The sequence below is a fragment of the Glandiceps talaboti genome, chromosome 2 (genome assembly GCF_964340395.1).
Source record: "Glandiceps talaboti chromosome 2, keGlaTala1.1, whole genome shotgun sequence".
NCBI lineage: Eukaryota > Metazoa > Hemichordata > Enteropneusta > Spengelidae > Glandiceps > Glandiceps talaboti.
In genome coordinates, this window is record NC_135550.1 from 27,986,677 (window position 1) to 28,011,957 (window position 25,281).

At 35.0% G+C, this 25,281-nt stretch overlaps 4 protein-coding genes across 4 annotated transcripts; 1 reads left to right on the forward strand and 3 right to left on the reverse strand.

The window, feature by feature from the left end:
* Window positions 1–16: 16 nt before the first annotated feature.
* On the reverse strand, window positions 17–2,482 carry LOC144446281 (uncharacterized). Its single transcript, XM_078136034.1, has 4 exons — window positions 2,467–2,482; window positions 1,460–1,678; window positions 911–957; window positions 17–151 (listed from the first exon to the last, which is right to left on the reverse strand). Exons 1-4 carry the CDS (start codon window positions 2,480–2,482, stop codon window positions 17–19), a joined length of 417 nt encoding a protein of 138 aa, XP_077992160.1.
* Window positions 2,483–2,532: 50 nt separating this feature from the next.
* LOC144453600 (COA8 family protein Y39B6A.34, mitochondrial-like) lies at window positions 2,533–4,817 on the forward strand. Its single transcript, XM_078144923.1, has 3 exons — window positions 2,533–2,717; window positions 3,145–3,357; window positions 4,122–4,817. Exons 1-3 carry the CDS (start codon window positions 2,640–2,642, stop codon window positions 4,353–4,355), a joined length of 525 nt encoding a protein of 174 aa, XP_078001049.1. The 5' UTR covers window positions 2,533–2,639; the 3' UTR covers window positions 4,356–4,817.
* A 1,935-nt stretch (window positions 4,818–6,752) lies between these two features.
* On the reverse strand, window positions 6,753–13,347 carry LOC144446293 (cryptochrome DASH-like). Its single transcript, XM_078136044.1, has 12 exons — window positions 13,285–13,347; window positions 12,150–12,322; window positions 11,266–11,365; window positions 10,844–10,962; window positions 10,106–10,254; window positions 9,415–9,503; window positions 9,066–9,139; window positions 8,744–8,833; window positions 7,974–8,053; window positions 7,511–7,728; window positions 7,135–7,254; window positions 6,753–6,911 (listed from the first exon to the last, which is right to left on the reverse strand). The coding sequence occupies exons 1-12, from the start codon at window positions 13,345–13,347 to the stop codon at window positions 6,753–6,755; spliced, it is 1,434 nt and encodes a 477-aa protein (XP_077992170.1).
* Window positions 13,348–17,686: 4,339 nt separating this feature from the next.
* Window positions 17,687–23,246, reverse strand: LOC144446304 (cryptochrome DASH-like). Its single transcript, XM_078136055.1, has 13 exons — window positions 23,181–23,246; window positions 22,279–22,451; window positions 21,964–22,063; window positions 21,429–21,544; window positions 20,732–20,880; window positions 20,344–20,432; window positions 20,114–20,187; window positions 19,705–19,794; window positions 19,247–19,326; window positions 18,768–18,985; window positions 18,405–18,524; window positions 18,019–18,192; window positions 17,687–17,782 (listed from the first exon to the last, which is right to left on the reverse strand). Exons 1-13 carry the CDS (start codon window positions 23,244–23,246, stop codon window positions 17,687–17,689), a joined length of 1,545 nt encoding a protein of 514 aa, XP_077992181.1.
* Between the last annotated feature and the right edge of the window lie 2,035 nt (window positions 23,247–25,281).

A 25,281-nucleotide genomic window follows, 5' to 3' on the forward strand; every position in this document is an offset into this window, starting at 1 on the left:
CTTGGTACCATACATATTAAAAGATCATTGTCCTAATGAGGAATGCATTATGTACCTCTTTGTCTTTACTGGTTTTCTTGACTTTCATTTTAATCTTGTGGCCTGACACAGCACTTCGCATCTCATCTCTCTCTTTCCGTTCTTTCATGAACTGCAGGAAGAGAACAAACCACCATGGATTATCATGTTTTGCCCATCTCCAAGAAAACAAACATTGAAAAAGAATTCTGGTACGTAAGAGAAACTTAAATAAGACATTCACATTGTCTTAAATCCAAAGATAACACCCCCCCCCCCCCCATGACAATTGTTTGTTCATCTCCATTGTAAACATTCACATAAATAAATTACGTGTACCTGTGATAATTGTACTGGGCCTCCTTTTTTCTTCCTCTCCTTATCTTTTTCTTTTTTCTTCTTCTTTCTCTTCTCTTTCTAAATTTAAAAATAAAATGTATAACAAAGAGTGTTTCAAACACAGCAATTATAAAGACAACATCAGTTTAATATGAAAGTGCACATATGTCGATGTTGATCACAGACATAATGTGTCTTTTGTACACAATTTTTGATACTCTATGCAAGTTGATCTTTAAGTATTGAATCATGTCATTTCAAATTAATTCACAATTTTACAAAAAAAGTGTTAAGAGTAAGGCTATATATATTTCATCACAAAATTCTTTCCAGAATAATCAGAGTACACCCCATTTTGGGAAAGCAAATTTTTTAAAAATCTCATCTAACACCTGAGGAGAAAGTTGATCGTATTTCCATTTGAACTGATTTGCCATGAGATGGAAGTGTTCAACTTGCAATACCCAGATACATACACAACAAGGAGATATGTTTTTCTCTTACACCAACTTGATGAGCAGCTCAACAGTACAGGGATACATGAAATAATTACCTTTCGTTTTTTCTTTTTCTCTTTCTTTTTCCTTTTCCTCCTTTCTTCTAAAGAAAGCGACAATATGGAACTTTAATATTTATATGTGTGTAACAATGTAAAATGACACCATGGTAACAGAGAGCATAAATATCACATGGTTGTCATAGTTGAACTATTATATTTAGAACTATATTTTAGCATTGCAAGAATACTTGGCAGTCTTTACCATACAACATTCATGTGGCACTCCTGTATCTACTATCAGGTACATCATACCAGCCATGATATGTTACAGACTAACTCAGTAATAGTGTTGATAAAAATTTGATCTTTTTCTTTTTAAATTTGGAACCCAAGGTGGGGTGGGGGTACATGTGTTGTTGACATTCATACTTTTTTTTGAAAATGAAAGTATAACAAATGTAGACCATACCAAACCCAATACACTTCCAGCTATATAGCTTATAGCCCACAAACACAAATGGGGTATTATGTGTAATTGGTGTGAATTGAAGTAATGCCATTGAGTGGTCTAACTTAAAAACTGGATTTTGAGAATGTGTTTACCTGAACTTGATGAAGGTGATCGTCTTCTCCTGTGTTTCTTATCTTGTCTATCACTACTACTACTGCTACTACTACTACTGGATGAATGTCTTCGCCTCTTTGTCTTTTTTCTGTCGTAGTCTCGACTACATCTTGATGAACTACTACTTCTTGAACTAGTAGAAGAACTTGAACTTGATGTACGATGCCTCTTCTTTTTGTGTTTTGACCGACTTCTGTCTATCAAAACACAACAAAAATTGTGAGATCACCGTCACTGACACAAGGTTATATGTACTGCCTTGGTAAAGTAAATGCAATTATGTATTTGGTACTATGGTAGTACTAGAATCATAGATGTCTATGCAACGTCTACCCTAGAATAAGGTCTGAGTTCAACTATAATCAACAGTTGATGGTGTGAATGAGTTTGTTTGGTGTTACAATTCATAACTGGAAAATATTATTGAGTCTGTGATAACTAGGTTACATCTTGGAGTAATTATCTGTCAGTATAATTACTCCAAGGTTGCATATAGCTTAGTACACGAATCAATCTGTATGATTTTTTTTAAAAATATGTATGGTAAATATAAAGACTTACTTACCATACATATTTTTTTTTTAAATCATACAGATTGATTCGAGTACCTGTGAGCTTAGCAGTAGTCAAAGTTTGCAATTCATTCCAACACAATCAATCATGTAGCTTGGTTCAAAAATTGCGAAAGGCGAGAGCCATACCTTCACACAAGACTGGATTCTGGGCCAGTTATTTCGTTATCATCAACATTTTCGATTCAATGTGTACAGTGCAGTCGATTGTTTTGAAAATGAAATCGGAAATAAATGAACATTTTGATAAACAATGATATCGTGTCGGATAAGTTAAGTACAAAGCTGATTATCAAGCTGTACAAAAATATATCAATGTTTTTATTTGGTACAAAGTATAAATATTAGTATTTACCAAAGACATAGCAAAGTCGTGTACAGAAAGAACACGACCATTCAGAAATCAAACTTACCTCCTTCGTCAGCCATTTTCAGGGAATGATGGGAACGTATTCGTATCACTTCCGGGTTACTGGAGCTCGAGTAGGTGCACGTTTCGCACGAAGGTGTTTATCTTTTGTGTTTACGGATGGCGGTGTGAGCGAATTCGTGCATAGCGGCCAATTTCTATCGGTTATAAAACGAAATGAGTGTATCTCAGTACACAGGGAGATTACTTAGATTTAACGGTATCTCCATTCGCTGCGTATGTAACAATGTTAAGGTATGTGCACGGGAGTTATGGGCACAGGGACACGTAGTATTTCTGACATTTCTAACAAATAAATTCAACTCACAATGTCAGTATATTTTGAGCCTGTAAACAAGAAAAACTAAAAGAAAAAAATACGTGTCCCTGTGCTTGTATATGGTGATCAGCACTACAACCGGGATAAACTGTCGGTGATGTTGTACTATTTGGTTATGTACATGTCTGATGAATAGGCTAAATAGGATTTTTAATATCAAGAAACTGCTAGTATTTAGTCTGTTTGTCTCTTTCTTTCCTCCTTTCTTCGTAATGCACATCAACATTTACCATTCCATTGGGCAGGGCATAGACCCTCCACCGGTGGAGAAATTAGAACAATGAGGATGAAATGTTAAAAAAAAATATTACAACTATACATATCTTCTTCATCTTTTGACAGGAAAGTGGTAACACGGAGACTGTGACACCCTTAGGAAGACAACAAAGAAAGAATTGGATTGGTCCTCCACACAAACTATCCAATATTAGACAAGTCAAATATTACATACCAGACAATGAATCCATTGCTGAGAAAAGATACAGATTAATGAGAGAAGACAATGATAGATTTAATCATCAGTTTTGGTTGAAACATAACGCTGCTTTTATTAAGGTGAGTATGACAGGTAATGCATTATTAAACTCTGTACTAGCTGAAACTATAACTTTTTAGATAAAATGACTTGCTTGTAATATCCTACACCCTGGACTGTATTGACTCTCTTGTGATTTAAACATATTTGAGTAGCTGTACACATAATATGGTAAAATAAATCCAATCAAATTGATTTTTTGGGTTCTCACCCTAATGTCAGCAACCTCAACTTAATCATGATTTCAATTGATTAATGTACTGCTTATGGATAAAATTGATATCTATTCAACATGTACAATGTCTAATTATTGTTTTTTTTGACAATTTTCAGTTATTATATTGTTGGTTTTCTGATCGATGAAATAATACTCCAGTAGCATCTAGTGCAGCTTTAATTCTTCTGTATAATGAGACTATAAGATACAACACACTGTTCCAATCTCACCTGCCTTCACTGTAATGGTGGCTGACAGGGCAACTCAATATGGTCTATCTTACAGACTCATATAGTAACTCAAGTGTTGGAAGCTGAATTTCATGACTTTATATAATTGTATCAGTAGACATGAAAACTTTGTGGCACTTATACAGTTGACCAATGAGTTGAACTGAAACCCCCAATATATTTATTTTTGTACTGAATTCACAATATCCATTCAACAGTAACCAACATTTGCCCAGTTTGTAGTTTTACTTCCTTCTAAATAAACACACACAAAATATTGTAGGCATATCAAAGACTTAATGATGAATTGTCATTTAAAAGAACTCTTGTATTTTAGGCGAAAGAAGAATTTATAGCGAATAAAGAAAAGGAAGTTGGAGATCCATTGCCTGATGAAGATGGAACAAAGTATGTTCTTACTGCAGAAGAAATGGCCAAATTTTACAGACAGTTTTTAAATGATCAGCAACAGAAACTGAAAGACTATAATAGAGAGTGGTATATGAGAAATCTCAGAACATTATGGCCAGCTCTAAAAGCCAACTTTTATAAGACTCTATACAGAAGGTGACCAGCTGCAATAGCACATAGCAATGCAATATATAGTATGTAGCAGTGAAGTGTTGAGGAATGGGTGGCACCTACAGACAATGCTGGGATGTCTTTCTTAGTGTTGTCTGTCATTCTTCATCTTATTTGCAGTGCTTGTGCTTTGTGTAATGGAAATGCATGCCATGCACTGCATATGTGTATGTGTGATAGTCAATTGAAGATGGATGATGGTGCATGGCACAGGACTACAAAAGTAGTACAAAGCTTTGATGTTGGAATTAATTGTCAACAATATACACATGGTGCTTAGTGGTTTTCATTGAAAGCAAATTATGACAACTAAAGGACTTTTTTGTGTGTAATTTTGAGATTTGTACCAGGGAGATGATGTATCAGTGTGAAATAGAACATCATGAACAACTCTACTAAGGTTTTTAATAAGGACATCTCTCACTCCTAATTATGAATTGGCAACTTTGTAGGAAGCCCGTTTTCAAAGAAATAAATTGAAAATTTCAAAAAGTATCATTTGGTATTTTCATATTTGTGAGTTCCAACAGTCACTGCCCAAAGGGTCTGTGTGTGTGTGTGTGTTCGTGTGTCTGTCAGCAGCCATTTCTCAGACATGAATAGGCAGATCTTGTATGAAAATGAGATACTCTGATTAGCATACAATTATCAATTTGTTTCACAACCTGTGAAAATTTCCAAAATTACAGCTATTTTTATCTTACCAATCCAGAGCTTGTACAATTATAACAATGCATATATTTGTAATATTATTGAGTGGGGAGGGGACTACAACAATTACCCCAAGCACAGACCTTAACAACAAGCATCCCTTTGCTCTTCCTCCCTCCTCTTCCTCACCTACCTGACAAGCATGCAAACCTTGCTGCCACTTCATGCACGGAAGGTTATGTCCTTCATAAAGCAACCTCTCTCCTACCAGTCCCCATTTATACAGCAGGTTGCAAAATTTGAAGGAGGGTAAATTCTAATTTCTGACATCCCTATCAAAACAATGATTATGGCAATTGCTATTGCCAACTATTAAAGTTGACTGCCTTCTGTGAAGTAATAGTGTGGATTCCAATGTAGTCAGTTGTGCTACAACTCCATGGAGCTTAGATTAGGTAGGGCCTAAATTTTTCAAGTATGCAAAAAAAAAAAACTACTACAGAATCATTGTTTCTTTAATATTTATTTTCAGAAATTGTGCAAAAACACAAGAAATTATATCCATAATTGCAACTGTAATAATCCCAAACAGACACTGGACCAAAGTGAGCTATGTCGAATAGATTCACAAAGATAAGAATAACAATAGAAACTGTATTCGTCCAAATCAGATGTCGAGGAAAAATTATAAAATGTCATATTTTATATAATCAACATCATAGATGATTTAGAGTTGACTCTAAAATTAATCTCGTATTTGCTGTATTTCTCCAAAGACTGACACTGGAGCAGATTCAACTTCTCACTCCATGTCAACTTATTTTCACACTAATGTGTGAGGGCGCCCCGTCATGGCGTACCTTACAGACTACTCAGTTATATACTATCTGCTCAACTTCTCACTGTGTGTCTAATTATTCTCAAACTAAATAAAATTCAATTCAATTCAATCACCTCAGTTACATACTATTTAAGGTAATGTCTCATCTATGTAATCAAAACCTCTGTTTGTAAACCAAGCAACTGGACCTCACCTGGAATGATACCTTGTACTGTGTGCAAGTTTCACATAGGAACCCGACACACTCTTTACATATAATTTTACTACTATCAACAACTCATAAAAAAAATTGCATCAAGTTCAATAAATCAATAGAAACCATGTTGAAAGGATGAATTTCAAAGTAAATTTCAAATTACTTTTCTGTCATGTAATTTGAATTAATCTATCAATTTCGAGGGTCCTTGAAAGTACAGAAGTAACCACTTTTTTTGAATGCGTAATCCGAATTTTGAAACCTTAATAAGAGTATTTACTGCACTACAATATATTTGTCATCTTCTCAGACTACTAGATCTGGTACACACACTTCTTTTGTCATTTCATTGGTACACTTGGGGAAAAAAAAGAGACGATTATCAAATATGAAAATCATTATGTAAATCTTGAATGAGAAAGGGGGAATAAAATATCTGCCTTTGTTAAAATTAACTTCAATTTTTGAAATTTTTGAAATAACATAGATTCGAATTCAGGAAACTTCATTGGGAAATGATATTTCTACGTTGGTTTCTCTTGCAAAAATAGGTTCTACACTCGTTTGTCAATATTGCTGCAAAATTACACTATTAAGGAAGAACTATGTGACCATACACTGTATGCTAAAATTATTACAATGCAATCAACCCCAACTAGAATTTGAAAAGGACAAAGATGTATACCTATATAGAGTCATCACTTCCATTCGGGTGCCATGACAACAGGTGTTGGGTAAGTGTCTCCAAGGGTAACACCAGCATGTGACAAAGTTGCACTGCTCAGATTCCATGGTGTATGTACGTCACCATTCTTTATACCTGCTAACTCTGGAACCCACAGACGAATGTAGTCACCCTGTTGAAAGTTGCAAAATCATTAAGCTTATGTTTACTGAGCCCGATACTACATTCTAGATGAGTCGAAATCGTCATGTGTTAACTTGCCCTTGTCATGAATTATGCGAGGCATTGTCATAAAACAAAGTAAAGGTGGAAAACGTACTCAACAAAACGATACGTTAACAAAAATATATCAAAGTAGAATGCGACTTTGACAAGTCAATTATATAACGAGTTACCTGTGGATCATGGTCAGATCCTCGTTCAACAACATTTAACTTCATATCTTGATCTGGATCATTGCCGACACCAGCACTGTACACCCAGTTACCATAGTTGCTGGCATAGTCATGGTCGATCTGAATAAGACGCCAAGAAAGAACTCGTTATTTTTTTAGGTCAGTCGATTTGGTCGTTTTTATAGGACTCCGGGATAGGTATGAAAATTAATGTAGTACATGAACAATTAAAATGTGATATTCAGAAGAAAGAAAGTCATAGACGATGGAGTTCCGATATCAAACTGTAACAAATTAGGATTTCACCTGCATTAGTGGTAAGAGAAATCTGAATTTAATGTCCTATTTTCTCTGTGTAATTTACATGCGATCTCACCAGAGAGTGTTCGAACCATTCAGCTCCCAGTCTCCAGTCTAATTTGAGATCTTTAGTTAGAAAACTAGCAACATCCTGACGACCTTCGTTTGACGTAAACGATGTGCTTGCTAATTCTCTCATGCAGGCGTCTATAAAGGGTACACCTGTCTTGCCTTCTTTCCATGCACTGTACAGTTTGTCGTCGTGTTTCCATTCAATCTTCTTACCACTTAAACCTATAGTATACATTGAATGTCATAGGATATAGGCACATTTCACACATTGTAATTATTTCAAATTTCAAATAACTGAATCAGATATATATATAAGTATAATTTATGGGCACCATTTTGGTAAATTACATTCCACTGGTTAGACCAACAACAGATCACAGGTCATTAGGATTCACCCTCTGCATTCAATACTCGGTATTCAATGGATATTCTATTATGTGTTTCTATCACACATCGCGGTTTCATACCTGACAACTCGAAAAGTCTGTCTCCGTACTTCAAGGCGATGAATTTGAAGTAGTCTCTCCATAATAATTCATTGATGACTCTAGTATGAATAAATAACATGTAGAATACTGATATTATTACATTCTAAAAATAAAAAAAATCCACCGTTCATCTGACACTTGCAATAGGAGTTTAGTTTTCTGTTCTGTGTTCATGTTTTAAGTGTGTGTGTAAAATACTGTTCAATAGGGGCTTTAGTGTTGTGGAAATATTTAAAGTGTTGTAACAACAAATAATAATATTATGAACCGGAATGTTATGTAAAATTAGGTTCGTATGAAGAAAATTACAAAATTTATCATTATTTACAGAACACGCATTGCATTGAATGAGTGAGTCTTTTAGTGCAAAATCATTACTTTTAAGTCGTAGTAGAATTTGTTGAAGTTGTTGTTGTTGTTGTTGTTGTTGTTGTTGTTGTTGTTGTTGTTATGTCTTTTCTTGAAACCTAATATACATATATATATATAAGAAGTATAAGTTATACGTATTTTCGAGAAGATGATACATGTAGTTGCGTTATAGCAATATGAAAGTTCCGTTCAACTTCAGTCAAAGCTCAAAATATTTGTGCACTTGAGTAAACACACACTTTAATTTGTCATAGTGCACTAGTAACTACAAAGTATGCCACAGTAAACTACACACTTTGTCATACTTATATCCTAAGGTATTCCATTATTCTATATACATCCATTCTATAATATTTTTATTAAACAGAATAAATTACCCATGTGTAGACTCATTGGAAGTCCGTTCATTTTCATATTTATGTATTTCTTCAAATATCTTCCTTGGTGAAATACACCCGAGAGCCAGCCTAGAATGATGTAAAACATTGTGGTTTGGTTAAACCTCACAATGGTCTGAGTTTAAACAAATACACCCTCGAACTGGACAGAGATAAATAATGTACATGTAAGAACAAAATAAATTCGCCAAGGTAAATTATATGTAACCAATTTCGTTCGTCCAGTGTCCGTGAACGGCAAACGTCATAGGTTATGCATTGACCTTTTACCAAGCGATGACTCCCTAAATATAGTACTTACCAAGCAGAGAACTTTGTAGAATTGTCGGGTAAGTTCACACCAGTATGCATTTCTTTGTACTTGGCAACACAATCCTACAAAATGAATAAGCAGATTCCTACTATAACAGTCTGGTTACAAAGAGAGGAGAAACCTCGCTGTCTGTGATTTAATATAGAAAGATGTTTGGAACCACGTGTGGATAAAAACAAGTATAATTAATTATTTGACAATGTCACATTGAATCCATGAGAGGTCTCAGCAGTACGAGAATGGTTTGAACTTCAAAAATGATTATGTCTCGCAGGTAACATACACCATCCTTTTCACAAATAATACATTTATCTGAACAAGGTGACTGATAACTCACGCTTTCCCATAGATAGTAATGAAGTCTGGCCAAGGCAGATGATTCACCACCTTCAAAATGAAAGGCTGATCTTGGATCAATCTTGGGATCTTTAGAAGCAGATAATGAATAAAATATTAGAAGTCGGCAAAGCAGATACAGAAGGTATATTACTTTAAAATTATTGGCTTATTATTTATCGCTCTTGTCATAACGGACTGGTCATTGTTAATTCCTCCATCAACTCTGAGCAGTTCTCCTATTACCAAGGTATTGTGCAAAATGGGAAACTCTCAGGGCTATACTCGATAGATGATTCTAGTAATGCTATATCCTCAATTTAAAAATACAGATCTGAAATCTGATCACCTCAAAAATCTAATTAATCGTTTGTTTTGTCTCTTACATCTATGTACAAAGTTTCTTACAAATCCATCCATAGAAATACTGCTACCGAACAGAGGCAAGTAGGAATGAACATTTGATCTCTGTCCAACTCCCGTTCGCGGAGCTAAATATTCGTGAACGCTCTGAAATACACAATATCATTTGAACATCATGGTGTAGACAATTACTTGGGGCCATCATATCGTAAACTTGTTAGAAAATTTATGTTTTATATGAGGATAAAAAACACAGACTTGTCCATGAGGTATCCTTAAAATCACAACTTTACACGATCATAATCTTATAGCCATAGTAATAAATATACCTTTGAATCCGAAGTCTTTCATAGTTGGTAGTTCGCCATGTTCAAGACCGCCATGGAGAGGTTTCATTTTTTCCATGGGATGGATTGTACTTCTAACCTTCGACTTGGTTTCTATACTTTTATGGAATTCTCTGAAATCATCCGGCAGTCTACAGTATAACATAACACACATGTCATTCAAATGCTAAGACAAGAACCATTTCTCCACTCACAGTAAAAATGTGAAAAGTTTTTTGCAGAGTTTTTAGTTAAAATAAACCCAGATCTTGACAAAATGAACAACCATCGCCATTTTATCTTTCACTAGCTTCATAGTAAGCAAATTATTATTTGTACCGTTCGTAAGAGAAGGTAGTGTCATAGCTTTGTCTGTCTGTTTTCTGTGTCATAGCTTTGTCTGTCTGTTTGTGTGTCATAGCTTTGTCTGCCTGTTTATGCGAGTTTGTATGTATGTGTCTATCCGTCAGTGGACATAAATATCTAAAAATAACTAATGCGCCAATTCTGATGAAACTTTATATATCTATCGTCCCGGAGTCGCAAGAACTGGGTCTACAGGCTCTTGGTAACATCCTATGAATATAAATTAAATAATTTCCAGAATTATTTGTGATAATTAGTATAACTAAAATGTTATATAACTATATCTTCATAAGTAACTTGCATAATTAATGACATTTTCCAAATATGGATATATCATAAATAAAGATTGATGTGAAGATTACAAAATATACTGACTGTTTAATGCTGAAGGGCAGGTCATCTTGGTGATACAGAGTTGAACCCCAGAATTTCTTGACAGGAACTCCACAGACCTTTGCTAAGGCTGATTCCACAGTAAGTTCTCTGCTTGTAGCCTACGGAGACGTAGCAGACCAAATGATAAAGTCAGGCATAGTTGTTTTACTAGTATCATCTGACAGACTATGATATGAGCCATCCATATACTTTTTTTGAGGTTACATAAACAAATTACGTAAATAAAGTAAACAAACATTTTGTAAGCATCCAATTTTCAAATACAGCGTTCCTGTTTCAAAAAGGGATGATATGCATATTCGTAATTTTCGACCCTCTGCTTCGTTCGAAATAATATTATTGTAAATTATGAAGTGAAGCATATGCCGCCTGTATAATACCATTTATTACAGTAACCGTACCTCTTCATGAAATACTACCGCTTTGATGTTCCCTTTTCCAATGCCGTTTATAATTTCGGGAACAATTTCTTCAGGTTTTCCTTTCCTGACAATAAGTCCACTGAAATATACAAATCAAATAAAAGAATACAAATTATACCTGGTTCTGTCAGACATACTAGTATTACATGTGTAAAGACTCGGTTTGCTAAATTAGCCATCTCTTTTACAATTACTATGGACGTGTTCATGGTTGGTAGGGACAAAAATGTATTAGTTTATAGAATATTTTAGCTACTGATATCCATTTTTCGTGTACACCGAATGTTCGAATTATAGAGTTCCATGAAAGAAGTTTAAATGCTTAAAGAACTATCCAGTATAAATAAAGATTATTATTATAAGAAGTGGTTATTGTAAACTTCCATCATGAGTTTAGAGTGTCCCTTGCAAGAGACCGTCTATCTCTTTTGTGGACTACATAGTTACATAACTGCTGGCGAGGTCATCATTACCTGGAAATATTTGGCTTTGAGATCGTGACTTTATCTGTTGATGTGTATGGACAAGTGTCATTATAATTTTAGTTCTTATACAATTTATTTCTTCTCCCATTTGCATATTTCATTAATTTTGCATCCGAACTCAAAAATTGATCATCCATGTATCAAGAAGATGGGCTCATATTTCTATAGAATCGATCACACTCGTATATTATACAGAAAGGCAACTGAACAAGGCCTGTTTTCAAAACAAAGGTGAATGAACTCTAGGATATTCAACTGACGACAAACACACACTCAAGGTCAATTCCCAAAGTGACATCTGGCTGTACAGACTAGACGGCTGGTCTCAGTATTGCAATTGTTGATGGATGAAATTTAAGGTAACCGGAATACACTCACCTCCCCGCATTCTGTAGACTCTTCCTCACATCCCTTACACTTTCAAGTTGAAATTTTAACCTATTTGGATTAGTTTTGGGTAGATGGAAATTCTCCGTCGTTTCGTAATTTCGCGGATCAAAGCAATAAACAGGTATTACGTTATCCGCGTTTTGGTTAGCCCACTGCAGTACCTGTGTGTGGGAAAAGAGGGAGCTATGTATTCATTCTTTAATAGTGTAATCATAAACTACATCATCAGGATAACAATGAGGACTATAAAGAATAAAATACACAAACGCTTTGTTCATTTAAATTTAATTACATTGATAGCCCAAATATTGTTTTTAGATCCAGTGATTAATCTCTAAATAATTTTTTCACAAACACGGAAAGGAAAATTTGACTATCATAAAAAAATCCAGGGACCAGCGAGTGCACAGACCAACGACAAAGATTCAGAGATTGACCAGTAGTGTAATGATATCGAAACAAGTTACAGAACAAGATAAATGCATTTGATACTAGTATTTTACATAATACATAGTAAATCAATAAATGCTTTGAGAGATTGGTAAAAGTACTTCATTTGGTCGTCTTTTTAGATGAGTCGGATTATTGCATTAGCTGCTCACATGCATGACATAGTGAAGCCAGTTAGGTATTGAACAAAAGGGATACATACAACTAATGGAGAAATGGTAAATTGTATTAACACTGGTCGTCAATTGATTATAATATACCAATTGATACAAGGATGGAGTTTGACACTTTCTTTGTAGATGTTTTTACTCTTTATTAAATGTATTGCCGTTTAGGTGTAATTAAAGTGTAATAATTCGTTGTTCGTAAAGATATAGATGCACAGTGTCACGCATTTCCTAAAATGTAATATCATGATGTCAAGTTATTTCACAGTTAAAGTCATTTCATCAATCATAAACACACCAGAGTCAACACTCATTTTTGTACATCGTCAATTTGAAATACTGTGCCTTTCTATGGTTTATCGCATGTTGTGTAAAGACGAAATGACCTTGAGTTCAGCTTACACAACAGTCAACACGTTTTTGCTTGCGAAGATATTATTCAGTTCGATGTTGTCGACCTCATGCTTCCACATGTGGCATGTTTTGCCTAGTTCAAGTCAACTCACCTCATTATCGTGCAGTCTCAAATCATTTCTAAGCAGACATATGATGGTTTCCTTAGATGCCATAGTGTACACGTTACTGCAGACAAAATGATTGCGACCTCCTCTACCTGAAATCTTATCAACTGAGGACAGTGAAATCGATTCGCATGTATAATGAGAACTCTGTCCACGTGATTTCTTACGTAAAAAAGTATTCTTGTATAAAAGTATTATGAGAAGGTTAAAGTTTAACCTATTATATATTATACTAAGGGACCGGACAGAATTTACGGCAGGGGGGGCCTGGGGAGAAATTGGGGGGGGGGGGCATGAAAAAAATGGGAGGCTTGAAGGGGGGGCCATGAAAATTCTCATGGTTTGAAAGGGGGGGGGGGCCCGTGAAATATTTTGTCATTGAAAAAAATTAATATGTTAGAAAATTTAGCATTGCATGAGATAGCACTTGATATCGCCTTTAATATGGAATGTCTACACTTTCATTTATGTATTAAAATGGAAGTGTGTACGTTTGTATGTACCTATTTAGTGAAGCATAAAAACACTACTCAAGATTAATTTGATACACCCTAAATTACTCTTATATACTCCAAGTTGTTCACACACACACACACACACACACACACACACACACACACACACACACACACTTACACACACATATGTATACATACATACATACATACATTTTAGCACTGTGGAAACAGATTCAGTGTGTAATTACCATCAAGGATACATATGTATATATATATATATATATATATATATATATATATATATATATAACTCGGTGAGTATCAAACTGCTAAGACAGTGCTCTATACCGCAGTGGCAGAGCGTAATAGTTTTGAAACTTCCTCTACAACTACTAAGTTGTTTGGGCTGAAATAGTACCATAATAGTAGTACCAAAAGAAATATTACAGTTGTGCTACAGTAACAAAAAAAATTGTACTCTTTTTAGTTATTGTAGGGGGCAGGATATTATGCACTTTTTTTCTTTTCTTTTTTTTTTTTGGGGGGGGCCATGAAATTTTTATACTTTTGAAAGGGGGGGCTGTGAAATTTTGGTCACAGTGGATGGGGGGGCCAGGAAAAAAACCAAGTCAGAGATAATTTCTCCCCAGCCCCCCCCCCCCTGCCGTAAATTCTGTCCGGTCCCTAAGTCCACAATTAATGCTAGATATATTTGATAAACTAATAAGACCAATAGTTGTATATGGGTTAGTCTTGCTGCTAGACGTTCGGGCTTTCTTTCGATGCTATAACTATAAGCGAACGAAGTTCGCATGTGAGGGCCTGCCCGAAATGTTCCATCCTCGATAGCGTTGTTCGGCTGTGTGTCGTGTTTTATCGGAAGAACATCCGAGGGCTAGCTGATAGACTATATATGGGTGTGACATATGGAGTGATGAGTGCTGCAAAGATTCACCAATTGAAACTGTAAATGTTAACTTCTGTCGGTTTATACTAGGAGTATCAAAGAAAACCCACTAAAATGGGGATTTATGGGGAACTCGGAAGATTTCCATTAGATATATTTGTGAAAAAACAAGCGATAAAATATCTCGTCCATGTAATGAATACAAAAAACAACATATTACGAGAAGCTTTCAGTTTCAACAAAGAAAAAAAGACAACCTGGTACAAATCCACAACTTTGTACCTACCTAATAGTGACATAAATCAATTACAAGTCAATGAAATCAGTAAAAAAATAAAAACACAGCAAATGATCAACATTGAACATCAGCAACAAGCAAGCTTCATCTCACAGTGGAAAAACAGCTTAAATAACACAGAGGAAAATGGAAATAATAACTGCAAACTCAGAACATACACACTCATTAAATTAGATTTTAAGCTTGAACCTTATCTAGAAAAATTAAATAACCCAGAATTGCGATAAATAATCTGTAAATTCAGACTAAGTGACCACAAACTTGAAATTGAAAAGGGTCGTCATTACAAAATACCAGCTAAAAGCAGATTATGTAAAATATGCAACTCAACCCTTGTAGAGGATGAAAAACACTTTATATTACAGTGTCCCCTGTATAATTTACTCAGGCATGACCTCTTTAGTGAAGCTGATAAACATATTAATAATTACAGAAACTTGACAAAGGAACAACAATTTAAAGAAATAATGAGCAACAAAAATCTAATTATCGCACTTGGAAAATATATCAAACTGAGTAATATAAAAAGGGAGCACCACCTACAAAATACTTATAATATATCATTTGAAATGTCTAATTACCCTTCATTATTATTTTTTCATTAATATTATGTTTCAACTCGTTGAATAGTTATTGTTGTTGTCTTGTTTTGTTTTGTAGTCTTTATTATGATGTGTAATGTTACTTTTGAAAAGCCTATAAGTGTTATTATTATGATTTTTTTTTCCAATTTTATTTTATTTGTACCTTTAACAAATCCCCAAGGTTTTGTTACGTGTAATCAATAAATAAATATATAACTGCATTGTTTTGGATGTGGATTCATATCATTCAAAAGAAAGACCAAACCAGTTACATATACATATTCATAAAATATAGTATGTTGGATTCAGTTTCCTAATATCTGGTTGCTCAGTATCTGAGTTCGATATTCAAATGCCAACTAGTCCCAGCATTTGGTGTCATTTTTCAAGAGCTCATAAACCGAGACGTGTTTGAAAGACATTAGTCATTAGATAGAAAGTACAGAATGTTCGTCCCGAGCATCACAATAGATATGTACCTATTCTGTCGGATGGCGTTTCCCAACCTCAAGTTGTAGTGCACACATATTAATCTCTTGATAATGTCACGCATAACGAATAAATTACTGATGTATTTCAGGGAGGGGGAGGGGCATGGGTGTAAATTCTACAACCTCCACAAATCATGGCCATTTACTGGTAACGAACGACAGATTTGGTGATAGCTTGTTTCATATAATGTGTTTTAGGGCCAATTGTATTGTGAATTCTTGAGATGAATTCTTTATCTGTAGTATAGGGTGGCGCGGGTCCAATCATTAATGGTTGTCCCATACCTTGTCAGAATTTCGTGAAATGTGTAATTTTAAAATAACCTTTTCGCCATGTCATTCAAAATGCAACTATTTGTCACAGTTTCAGGTTTACAGCAATGTTCAGTATAATTTCAGAAAATATTAATTTTCAATATCGAAAATTGACTGCTCATCTGATTTGTTCTTTTGCGGTCTTGTAAATCAACAATTTCATATTTTATGAGAAACGTTCATAAGATTATTCAATGCATTACATTATATACAATTATATTATAGCATTACCAATTCCAGTGAATTTTGTGACGTCATCGCTGTACATTATTACTGATAATGTACTCCATTATTGAGCATCGCGGCCCCGGAACGAGCATAACAATACAAGCTTATTTGTTTTGTTTCTTCATACGACTAGGTATTTTTTCGAAATGTATGTTGTTACTTATGATTGTCATTTCCACTGTTTAAAAATACAACGCATTCATGAAACAAGTTTGTCTTCACAGCAGTTCATTGAAGTGTATATGTGTGTGTACGTGTACGTACGTGTGTCGCTATGATTAGTATTCAGCTTCCGGGCCGAACATGATAGACGATGTTCAGCGCTGTGTATATTATACGTTGTTTTGCGTTTCTCGGTCTACAAATTCACTGGAATTGGCAAAACTATAAAATAATAACAATAATGTATGCCCTCCCAGTCCATAATGGACTCAAGCAAACGTTGCACTCCATAATGGGCTTGGCTGTCGCCTCGCCCATTATGTCGTTCAAAGTTTGCTTTCGTCCATTATGGGCTGGGAGGGCGTACATTATTGTTTAATTAATAAAATCTTCAAATGACATCTGGTGAATTACATATAATGTATTGTGTGTATAGATTTAACGACAAACAGGAATATCTTGGTGTTTTACTGTAAATGTTTATTACAAAATAAATATTAAGAAAACAACAAGTTTAGTGATCGTTGACTCTTCAACGTATTAGTTTTGAAAACGACAACAACAATAATAACATGCGGACAAATCCCATATTGTTCCAATCGTCCTGGAACTCACAACTGATATCTTTAATATATGAGTAATATCGTGCATGCTTTAAGTGAAAGTATCTAGAAGTCATCAAGGCTTCAATGAATAGGAAAGACATACAATCTAGTCGACTATACACGTGTTGTGTATCCCTCAAGTGTCAGTTTGATGTCATTTGACTATACCCACAGACAGTATTAGTCCACCAAAACACGAGTTGTATATCCATCAAATCTCAGTTTGATGTCATGTTACTGTAATATACCCACGGTATTAGTCAACCAAATATCAGATCTAGGCATTTTAAACCATCAATATCTCAATCTGTCTGTCACTGTGACTCTCAGTACGTTTCTTCACTGTGATTTGCCACCTTTGCTTGAGAAGTAGAAATCTATGCCTCTGTTCTTATGTTTGGGTGGAGATCTAGCTGGACCTTTACCTTTTTTACCCTAGGAGGGAAGAAAAAAATGAAGTATATAATGAGTGTCGTTAATCCTTTTTAGATTAGGTACACCATCTCCGATTTCAATTTCTGCGGTTTTATACAACATTGTATAGTTGTATGTCCACTTCCTTGCTTTTAAATTTTATATATTGAAAGTGGCAAATGTCATATCAGATCGACTTTTTATTTCATTCAACATACATTTTTTTTGTGGTAAACATATCGTAAGGTTACACTTACGGACTGTTTGATATGTCTATTCCATTCGGGTGCCATGACAACAGGTGTTGGGTAAGTGTCTCCAAGGGTAACACCTGCATGTGACAAAGTTGCACTGCTCAGACTCCATGGTGCATGTACGTCACCATTCTTTATACCTGCTAACTCTGGAACCCACAGACGAATGTAGTCACCCTGTTGAAAATATTAACACTTATTAACTATAACTGATATATACAAGAGGACTATCATCATACATAGTAACTACTTGTATACATCTAAGGTATATGTTTGCATCTCTAGTTTATATTTTTCACTGCCTTTTCATATTGATTCTTTGACAGAAGGAGATAACAGAAAGTCACACGAGTTACCTCTGCAATGATTGATTACTTTATAAGGTTTACCTGTGCATCATAATCCAATCCCTGCTTCACCATGTTAAACTTCCGATCTTGCCTTGGATCATTGCCAATACCAGCACTGTACAACCAGTTACCATAGTTACTGCTTACATCATGATCAATCTGTTGAAAGATAATGAATAAGTCATTATCACGAGCAGCAATGGTGATTTTGTCGATAACAACAAACTAATCATATGTTTGGGTACTGTTCATTTTAATATTAAGGGATTTTCAAACATATTTTTGTAAAATTACATTATGAGAAACACATATTGCACGAATATCCATTTCTCTCAAACGTTGTTTGACAGTTTTTAAAGTTGTAGCAGACTTACCAAACAATTCTTGGTCGAGTTTACTTACCAGCAAGTATTCAAACCATTCCGCACCAAGCCTCCAGTCTAGTCCAAGGTCTTTTGTGAGGAAACTAGCAACATTCTGACGCCCTCTATTGGACATAAAACCCGTGGTTGCCACTTCTCTCATATTAGCATCCACAAACGGTACACCTGTCCTACCCTCTTTCCACGCATTGAACAACGTCTCGTCTTGTTTCCACTCAATGTGTTTATCTTGAAGGCCTATAATACAAAAATAAGAATTCAAACCAGGTCTATACTATATCTTGAGACTTTATGGCTACGTTATCACTTATGGGATGAAAACTGTCTGAATAATGACCAGTGAACCAGAGCTGCAGTGAACATTGAGTTGCTGTTTAATTTTAACAATGGGTAGGTCAGCAGTGATGTGATATGACTGTCGATTTGTTATTGCCAAGAACAATAAATTCCGTTTCAGATAAAACCAAATTTTCAAAAAGTTTAAGGTAAAGTTCTCACCACTCAAGTAGAAGAGTCTTTCTCCAAACTTCAAAGCTACAAACTTGAAGTAATCTCTCCAAAGTAACTCAAAAATAACCCTGTGTTGAAAGAATAAGATTAGGAATCTTGTAAAGTGAACGGTACTGGCTAGTACCTGTGTAACCGATTCGTTGTAGGAGACAGAATAGCTGTTATAATACTCGTATGTATAAGTAATTTACTAAGGAATCCTTACTCCTGCTTCGAGACTTCAATCCCTGCATGTACATTATTGTGTATACTGTACATCATTCTTTGCATCGTGGCATCAACTCCTAAATACATAGGCTTGACTGTGTAAATGTGGTGCTTTGCATTGATGAAATGTTCTATGATTTATGCAACTCTTGTCATTTAGTAAATAAGACCAATCCCACTTGTAAGTGAAATTTGATATCCTTTTAAGTAAATCAACTAGGAAATGTTGCCATGTTTACCAGTAAGTAGATTGATTTGATGTCCTCTCTCTTTCATATCTTCTGATCTCTTCATAGATTTTTCTGGGTGAAATACACCCTAATGCCAACCTGTGAATAAGATAATAGTAGAATTCAATGGAATGCGCAGATGAAGATGATAGGAGAACTACAAGAAATAACAAACATTGCAAGATATATGTGTATATGGTTCAGATCTAGAACAACATTGTTGTTGTTAGGAGTATGCTGTAATTCTGTTCATTTTGTTTAGATAGGGAAAATCTTAATGGTTATCCATGCCCATATTTTTACCTATATCAATTCAAGTCTTGTTTTTATGACGTTGTCAGATTTCAATCTTGAAGAGGTGAAGTTCAACATGGTACAAGCCAAAAACAATTCGATTAAAGTGACTTCATTTACTTACCATGCAGAAAACTTTGTTGAATAATCAGCACTGATCATTCCATTTCGTGTTTCCTTGTAACTCGACACACAGTCCTACCAATACACAATTAGAAAAAAATTATATCCTGAATGAAGGAAAGAATGAATATGCCTACATATGTACGCCTACATATGTATGTATGTATGTATGTATGTATGTATGTATGTATGTAAACATGTCCCTCGTGACAAAGTCTCATTTATACTTACACTTTCCCATAGGTAATAATTAAGTCGGGCCAAAGCAGCTGTCTCCCCACCTTCAAATGGAAATGCCGATCTTGGGTCAGAGGCAGGAGCTAAAGATAAAACATAGAATATTACTTAATATCACAACATTATGTGGAAAGTCACTTGCACAACCGATAGCCCCTCCGTTGGTGGAGGGGCTATACACCCCAACGATTTTAAAACGTTTCAAAGCAAGATTTTTATTAAGCATTTGCATAAAACAGCAACAACAACAACAACACCAATACTAATAATAATAATAATAATAATAACAATGCATTCTGGTGATCGTGTACGTAAGGGCTATCATCAGTTTGTTTCCTTTTATTTCATTTTTTTGGTCTACTATGATGTAATATTTTCACACCTTTCAGACCATAATCTTCCATTTCTGGCAAATTGCCTTCTTCCAATCCCTCTGGCAGTGGTTTGAGTGTGCTGGCTAAGTTTATTGTACTTCTTACTCTGGACCTGGCTTCCGTTCTTTTCCGAAATTCTGTATACACATTCGGCAACCTAAGAACAAAAACTAGGTCTGAATATAGCCTGGTCTAATTTGGTGTGCATCAACGTTGTTTGCTATTTTCATAGACGATTATGAATTGACTTTCAAACATTTTTAAAATTTGGTACACAGTTGACACGAAAAGTTACTGATAACACAAATGAGCAATGTTCAAACATAGACAATGGAGGGAATGCACAGAATGCATACATACATACATACATACATACATACATACATACATACATCCATCCATCCACACACACACACACACACACACATACATACATACATACATACATACATACATCCATCTACACACACACATACATACATACATACATACATACATACATACATACATACACATACATACATACATACATACATACACACACACATACATACATACATACATACATACATACATACATACATACATACATACATACATACATACATACATACATACATACATACTGCCCCTCCATTGTCTATGTAATGGTTCAAACTAGGAGTTATATGATAGATAACTAGTACTGTAAAATCTTTGACTTACTGTTTAACACTAAATGGTATATCATCTCTGTGGTACAATGTAGAACCCCAAAACTTCTTGATGGGAACTCCACATTGTTCTACAGCAGTCTCTACATCCAATTCTTCTTTTGTTGCCTGTGAATTTTAAGAGTAATGACGGTCTAGTTGAATATTTGATTCCACGATTATATGGATGCAGACAAAGGCTACAATAAACGTGTATCTACTTCTAGTGAATGCAAGAAAATTGACAAAATCAACGACCAACAACATTAAAATGGAAAGAAATATGCGACTGAATGATTTGAAAACAGTGTGTTTGTGAATCTATTTTCTCAGGAACAACATTTATTTTGAAACTTGAAAAGAAGAACAAAGAGGGTTGCTCATGAACTAAATAGGTTACATTTGAATGTTGTGATTCAGTTTTCATTATAACCTCGCCATCTAAAGTTATATCTCAAGAGGTAAGGCGTCAAAACTGATTAGTACAACTGATAATATTTTATGCAAATTTAAATGTATATAGATATATTTTGATAAAAATTACTAACTTCTTCTTGGAATGCTACTGCCGTGACATGATCTTTGCCAATCGTCTCAATCAGCTGTGGTATGACTGTTTCTGGTTTACCTTGCCTGACAATTAAACCACTGAAAAGAACAGATAACAATGTTTAAAGTGTACACAATTAATACTAACACTACCTCATTTCAACATACTTTTTTATTACAAGAAATCCGAGTTTAACTACTTTCAAGTTGTTTTCTGTCTTCATGAAAAGTAACAAATTACACCTAAACATATTACGTAAACAGTATCTTTAAAATTGCAAACAAAAACAGTTTTTTCCATCCTTGAAACTCACCTATTGGCAGATCGGAGTCTCTGTCTGAGATCAGACACACTTTCTCTTAGAAACTTGAATCTAAAAGGTCCAGTCTTGGGAAAGTTGAAATGATAGGTGCCCTTGTAATGTCTTGGGTCGAAGCAGTATAAAGGTACTACATAATCGGCATTGTTAAAAGCCCAATGAAGAACCTAGATATAAATATTAAAGAAAACAATTATTCCTAGCTAACAAATGTTGCATAGAGTAAAAATACCTTCAGACCTCTCACCATTTAAAGGAAAAACACCTATATTCAGAACATGCACTAATGATTGTGCTAATGGCGATACATTCAGCAAGAACAAATGGTTCATTAGGTCATGGACGTAAATTTAATTGAAATGGTAATGTCTTCTTAGTGAATTGATGGGTTTCCTAACATCAACACATCATTCGTCTCACATGTGTATACGTACATGTACCGCACTTAATGAAACTACTTATTTATTCATTTACCACCGCGGACGAATAACTTTCAACTGCTCGGGAGGTCTAGGCTCATACTCAGGTTTAGCCGCTGTGACCAATGATTATCACTTACATACCGACATCACGGTGACGTCATGACCTTGACCATGCATCGAATATCCCACCAGGTTAGATTTACAGTGCAAAACCTATAGGCTGTGTTTTCACAACAGAACGAAATTTGTTGTGTATTTCATTATAATTACCGAACTGAGCATGATGAACATTGGTGAGCAGCATGTACGTGGTGTAGCTCTGGATGTGTATATGCTACGAGGTTCGGCATGTCTTCCCAGAGCTAGTATAACGAGATAGACTGAATGTATGGTTTCACAGCCATTAATTTAGCGGGTTTCTATTACAGCTATAAAACGTTTCACATCTTAAATACCAAAGTACAGAATCCTTACCTCATTGTCATGCAATCTAAGATCAGTCCTAAACAGGCAGATGACTGTTCTAGTTTTTGACGCCATACTGCAGTGGTGTGTATGTGTCGATGAGAGAATGGTTGAAACTGGAGTTGGTGTTGTAATGCTAGGTTATGCAATACCATTGTGTAACCTTATGAATAATTCATCACGACAGGCTGGATAGTCCGACATCATGTATAACTTGAGTACATTAATCAACCAACAAAATCAGCAACAATATCAATATAAACAGTAACGATTAACAGAAATATGTAACAATAATTGAAACAGTGATTCAGGTACGTATTCAATTACGAGTAGCGATTCACTGAACATCACCCATTAACGCCTGCCTGTGCTCTTCAAGGTTTAACGTATCGAAAATGCAGGAAAATGATAATATTGGTTACATGTTGACATTCAAGACGTATGTTCGGAATGACTCTCTGGCACAACTAAATAAATTTGATTAAGTTCGTGTATTATGATTTCAATATATTCCATCCCACTCACTGCCAACATATACATGTATTTTCTTCACTGGAAGTTCTACTTCTTCTGTTTAGCTTATTGCCCATTTACAAATCAGACTTATTATGCTTTTTCATTTAACAATCGTATGATAGTAGTTTTTCAGGTTCACCTGTGTTTCATCTTGTTAGCTGTTCGTTAGGTTTCCTCTGGTCGATAGTGTCTCCGTTTCTAATTCATGGAACTGTTTGGTGCTAAAGCGACTCCAAGTCGCTGTATTTCCCTTTACTACGTCTCTATCCGTTTTTTTCTCTTCTCGACTGGCTGCGACTTTAATACTGTAAGTACATGGTGTCCGTGTTGGGTTTCCTCATTTTTTAACAGAAAGTTGCTTAAATCTATGCAAAAAAATATATGTTTGCACAATTTTGCAAACATAGAGTGAAATCGATCATGGACATTGAAGATAGCAATCTTGTTTACAATGGGAACCAGTTTAGTAGAAATAAACCGCCATCTCTGGCAACCTGGCTCGATAAACTTCTTAAAATCATTGCTACATTTTGTCTGGCTCGTCTGGATTGACAACAGCCTAAATTTGTTTCATGTTATCATCAGCAAAAATTGAAGTACAATTCTTTAACCCACTGGCATGCCTGGAAAAAAAAAGTGTTGTTTCAGTATATTTAATTCAGAAATATAGCAATGGTGGTAAGACGTTTATCACGTTAGACGATGAAGAAGAAATTCTGGTACTGAAGCTTCTAGTTGGGATAGATGAACTGGTTTCCATTGTAACGGAAAGGGAGAACATTCTCCAGGCCGACAATGATTGAAATGATTCTGGTTAATAAATACAAATTGGGTTGTAATTCAGAATATTGTTCTTACCTGCTGCAATATGCAATTCATGAGAGGTCATACTCTAATATATTAAATCAATGTTGCTTATGGCCTAGAACAGAGAAGGTATTACAGACTGATCTCGAGTTCCTTAGTGCCTCGTATCAATTTTGAGAGATTTATTAACAACGGCCACCCCATTCGTTCTGCCGATAAATCAACTTACATATACCTTATTTGTTTAAAAAGACCAATTCGATTAGTAAATCAATCAATCAATCAATCAACCAATGAGTATACACTTGTCACTATAGACAATAAACGTATTAAGTGAAAAACAAACGAGTATTTGGCATATATATGAGCTTCGTATATATGTTTTATTTCAAACATAATAGTAAAACAGTCCAGTCCAGTTCATTGCAGTTCATTGCAGTACAGTACAGTACAGTACAGTACAGTACAGTACAGTACAGTACAGTACAGTACAGTACAGTACAGTACAGCACAGCACAGCACAGTACAGTGCAGTGCAGTGCAGTGTAGTACAATGCAGTGCAGTGTAGTACAGTACAATACAGTCCAGTCCAGTTCAGTTCAGCGCAGTGTAGTACAGTACAGTACAGTACAGTACAGTACAGTACAGTACAGTACAGTACAGTACAGTACAATACAGGACAATTTCATCAAAAACTCAAAAACTTCTGTATACAGGCAATATGGTTATAATCCGAGACGACTTGCACTTTTACGAGCATTTCGTCTATTAAATAAAAAAAAATTA

Excerpts from the sequence above, each read along its gene's own strand:
- LOC144446304 (XM_078136055.1), bottom strand. The coding sequence starts at position 23,246 with ATGGCGTCAAAAACTAGAACAGTCATCTGCCTGTTTAGGACTGATCTT. Across the intron at positions 21,545-21,963 it reads CAGTAGCATTCCAAGAAGAA|GCAACAAAAGAAGAATTGGA; the intron begins GTTAGTAATTTT and ends TAAAATTCACAG. Across the intron at positions 18,986-19,246 it reads AAGACTCTTCTACTTGAGTG|GCCTTCAAGATAAACACATT; the intron begins GTGAGAACTTTA and ends TTTGTATTATAG.
- LOC144446281 (XM_078136034.1), bottom strand. Across the intron at positions 958-1,459 it reads ATCACCTTCATCAAGTTCAG|AAGAAAGGAGGAAAAGGAAA; the intron begins GTAAACACATTC and ends CGCTTTCTTTAG. Across the intron at positions 152-910 it reads AGAAAAAGAAAAAACGAAAG|TTCATGAAAGAACGGAAAGA; the intron begins GTAATTATTTCA and ends CTCTTCCTGCAG.
- LOC144446293 (XM_078136044.1), bottom strand. The coding sequence starts at position 13,347 with ATGGCATCTAAGGAAACCATCATATGTCTGCTTAGAAATGATTTGAGA. Across the intron at positions 12,323-13,284 it reads TGAGACTGCACGATAATGAG|GTACTGCAGTGGGCTAACCA; the intron begins GTGAGTTGACTT and ends TCCCACACACAG. Across the intron at positions 6,912-7,134 it reads GATCTGACCATGATCCACAG|GGTGACTACATTCGTCTGTG; the intron begins GTAACTCGTTAT and ends AACTTTCAACAG.
- LOC144453600 (XM_078144923.1), top strand. The coding sequence starts at position 2,640 with ATGAGTGTATCTCAGTACACAGGGAGATTACTTAGATTTAACGGTATC. Across the intron at positions 2,718-3,144 it reads GCGTATGTAACAATGTTAAG|GAAAGTGGTAACACGGAGAC; the intron begins GTATGTGCACGG and ends ATCTTTTGACAG. Across the intron at positions 3,358-4,121 it reads ATAACGCTGCTTTTATTAAG|GCGAAAGAAGAATTTATAGC; the intron begins GTGAGTATGACA and ends CTTGTATTTTAG.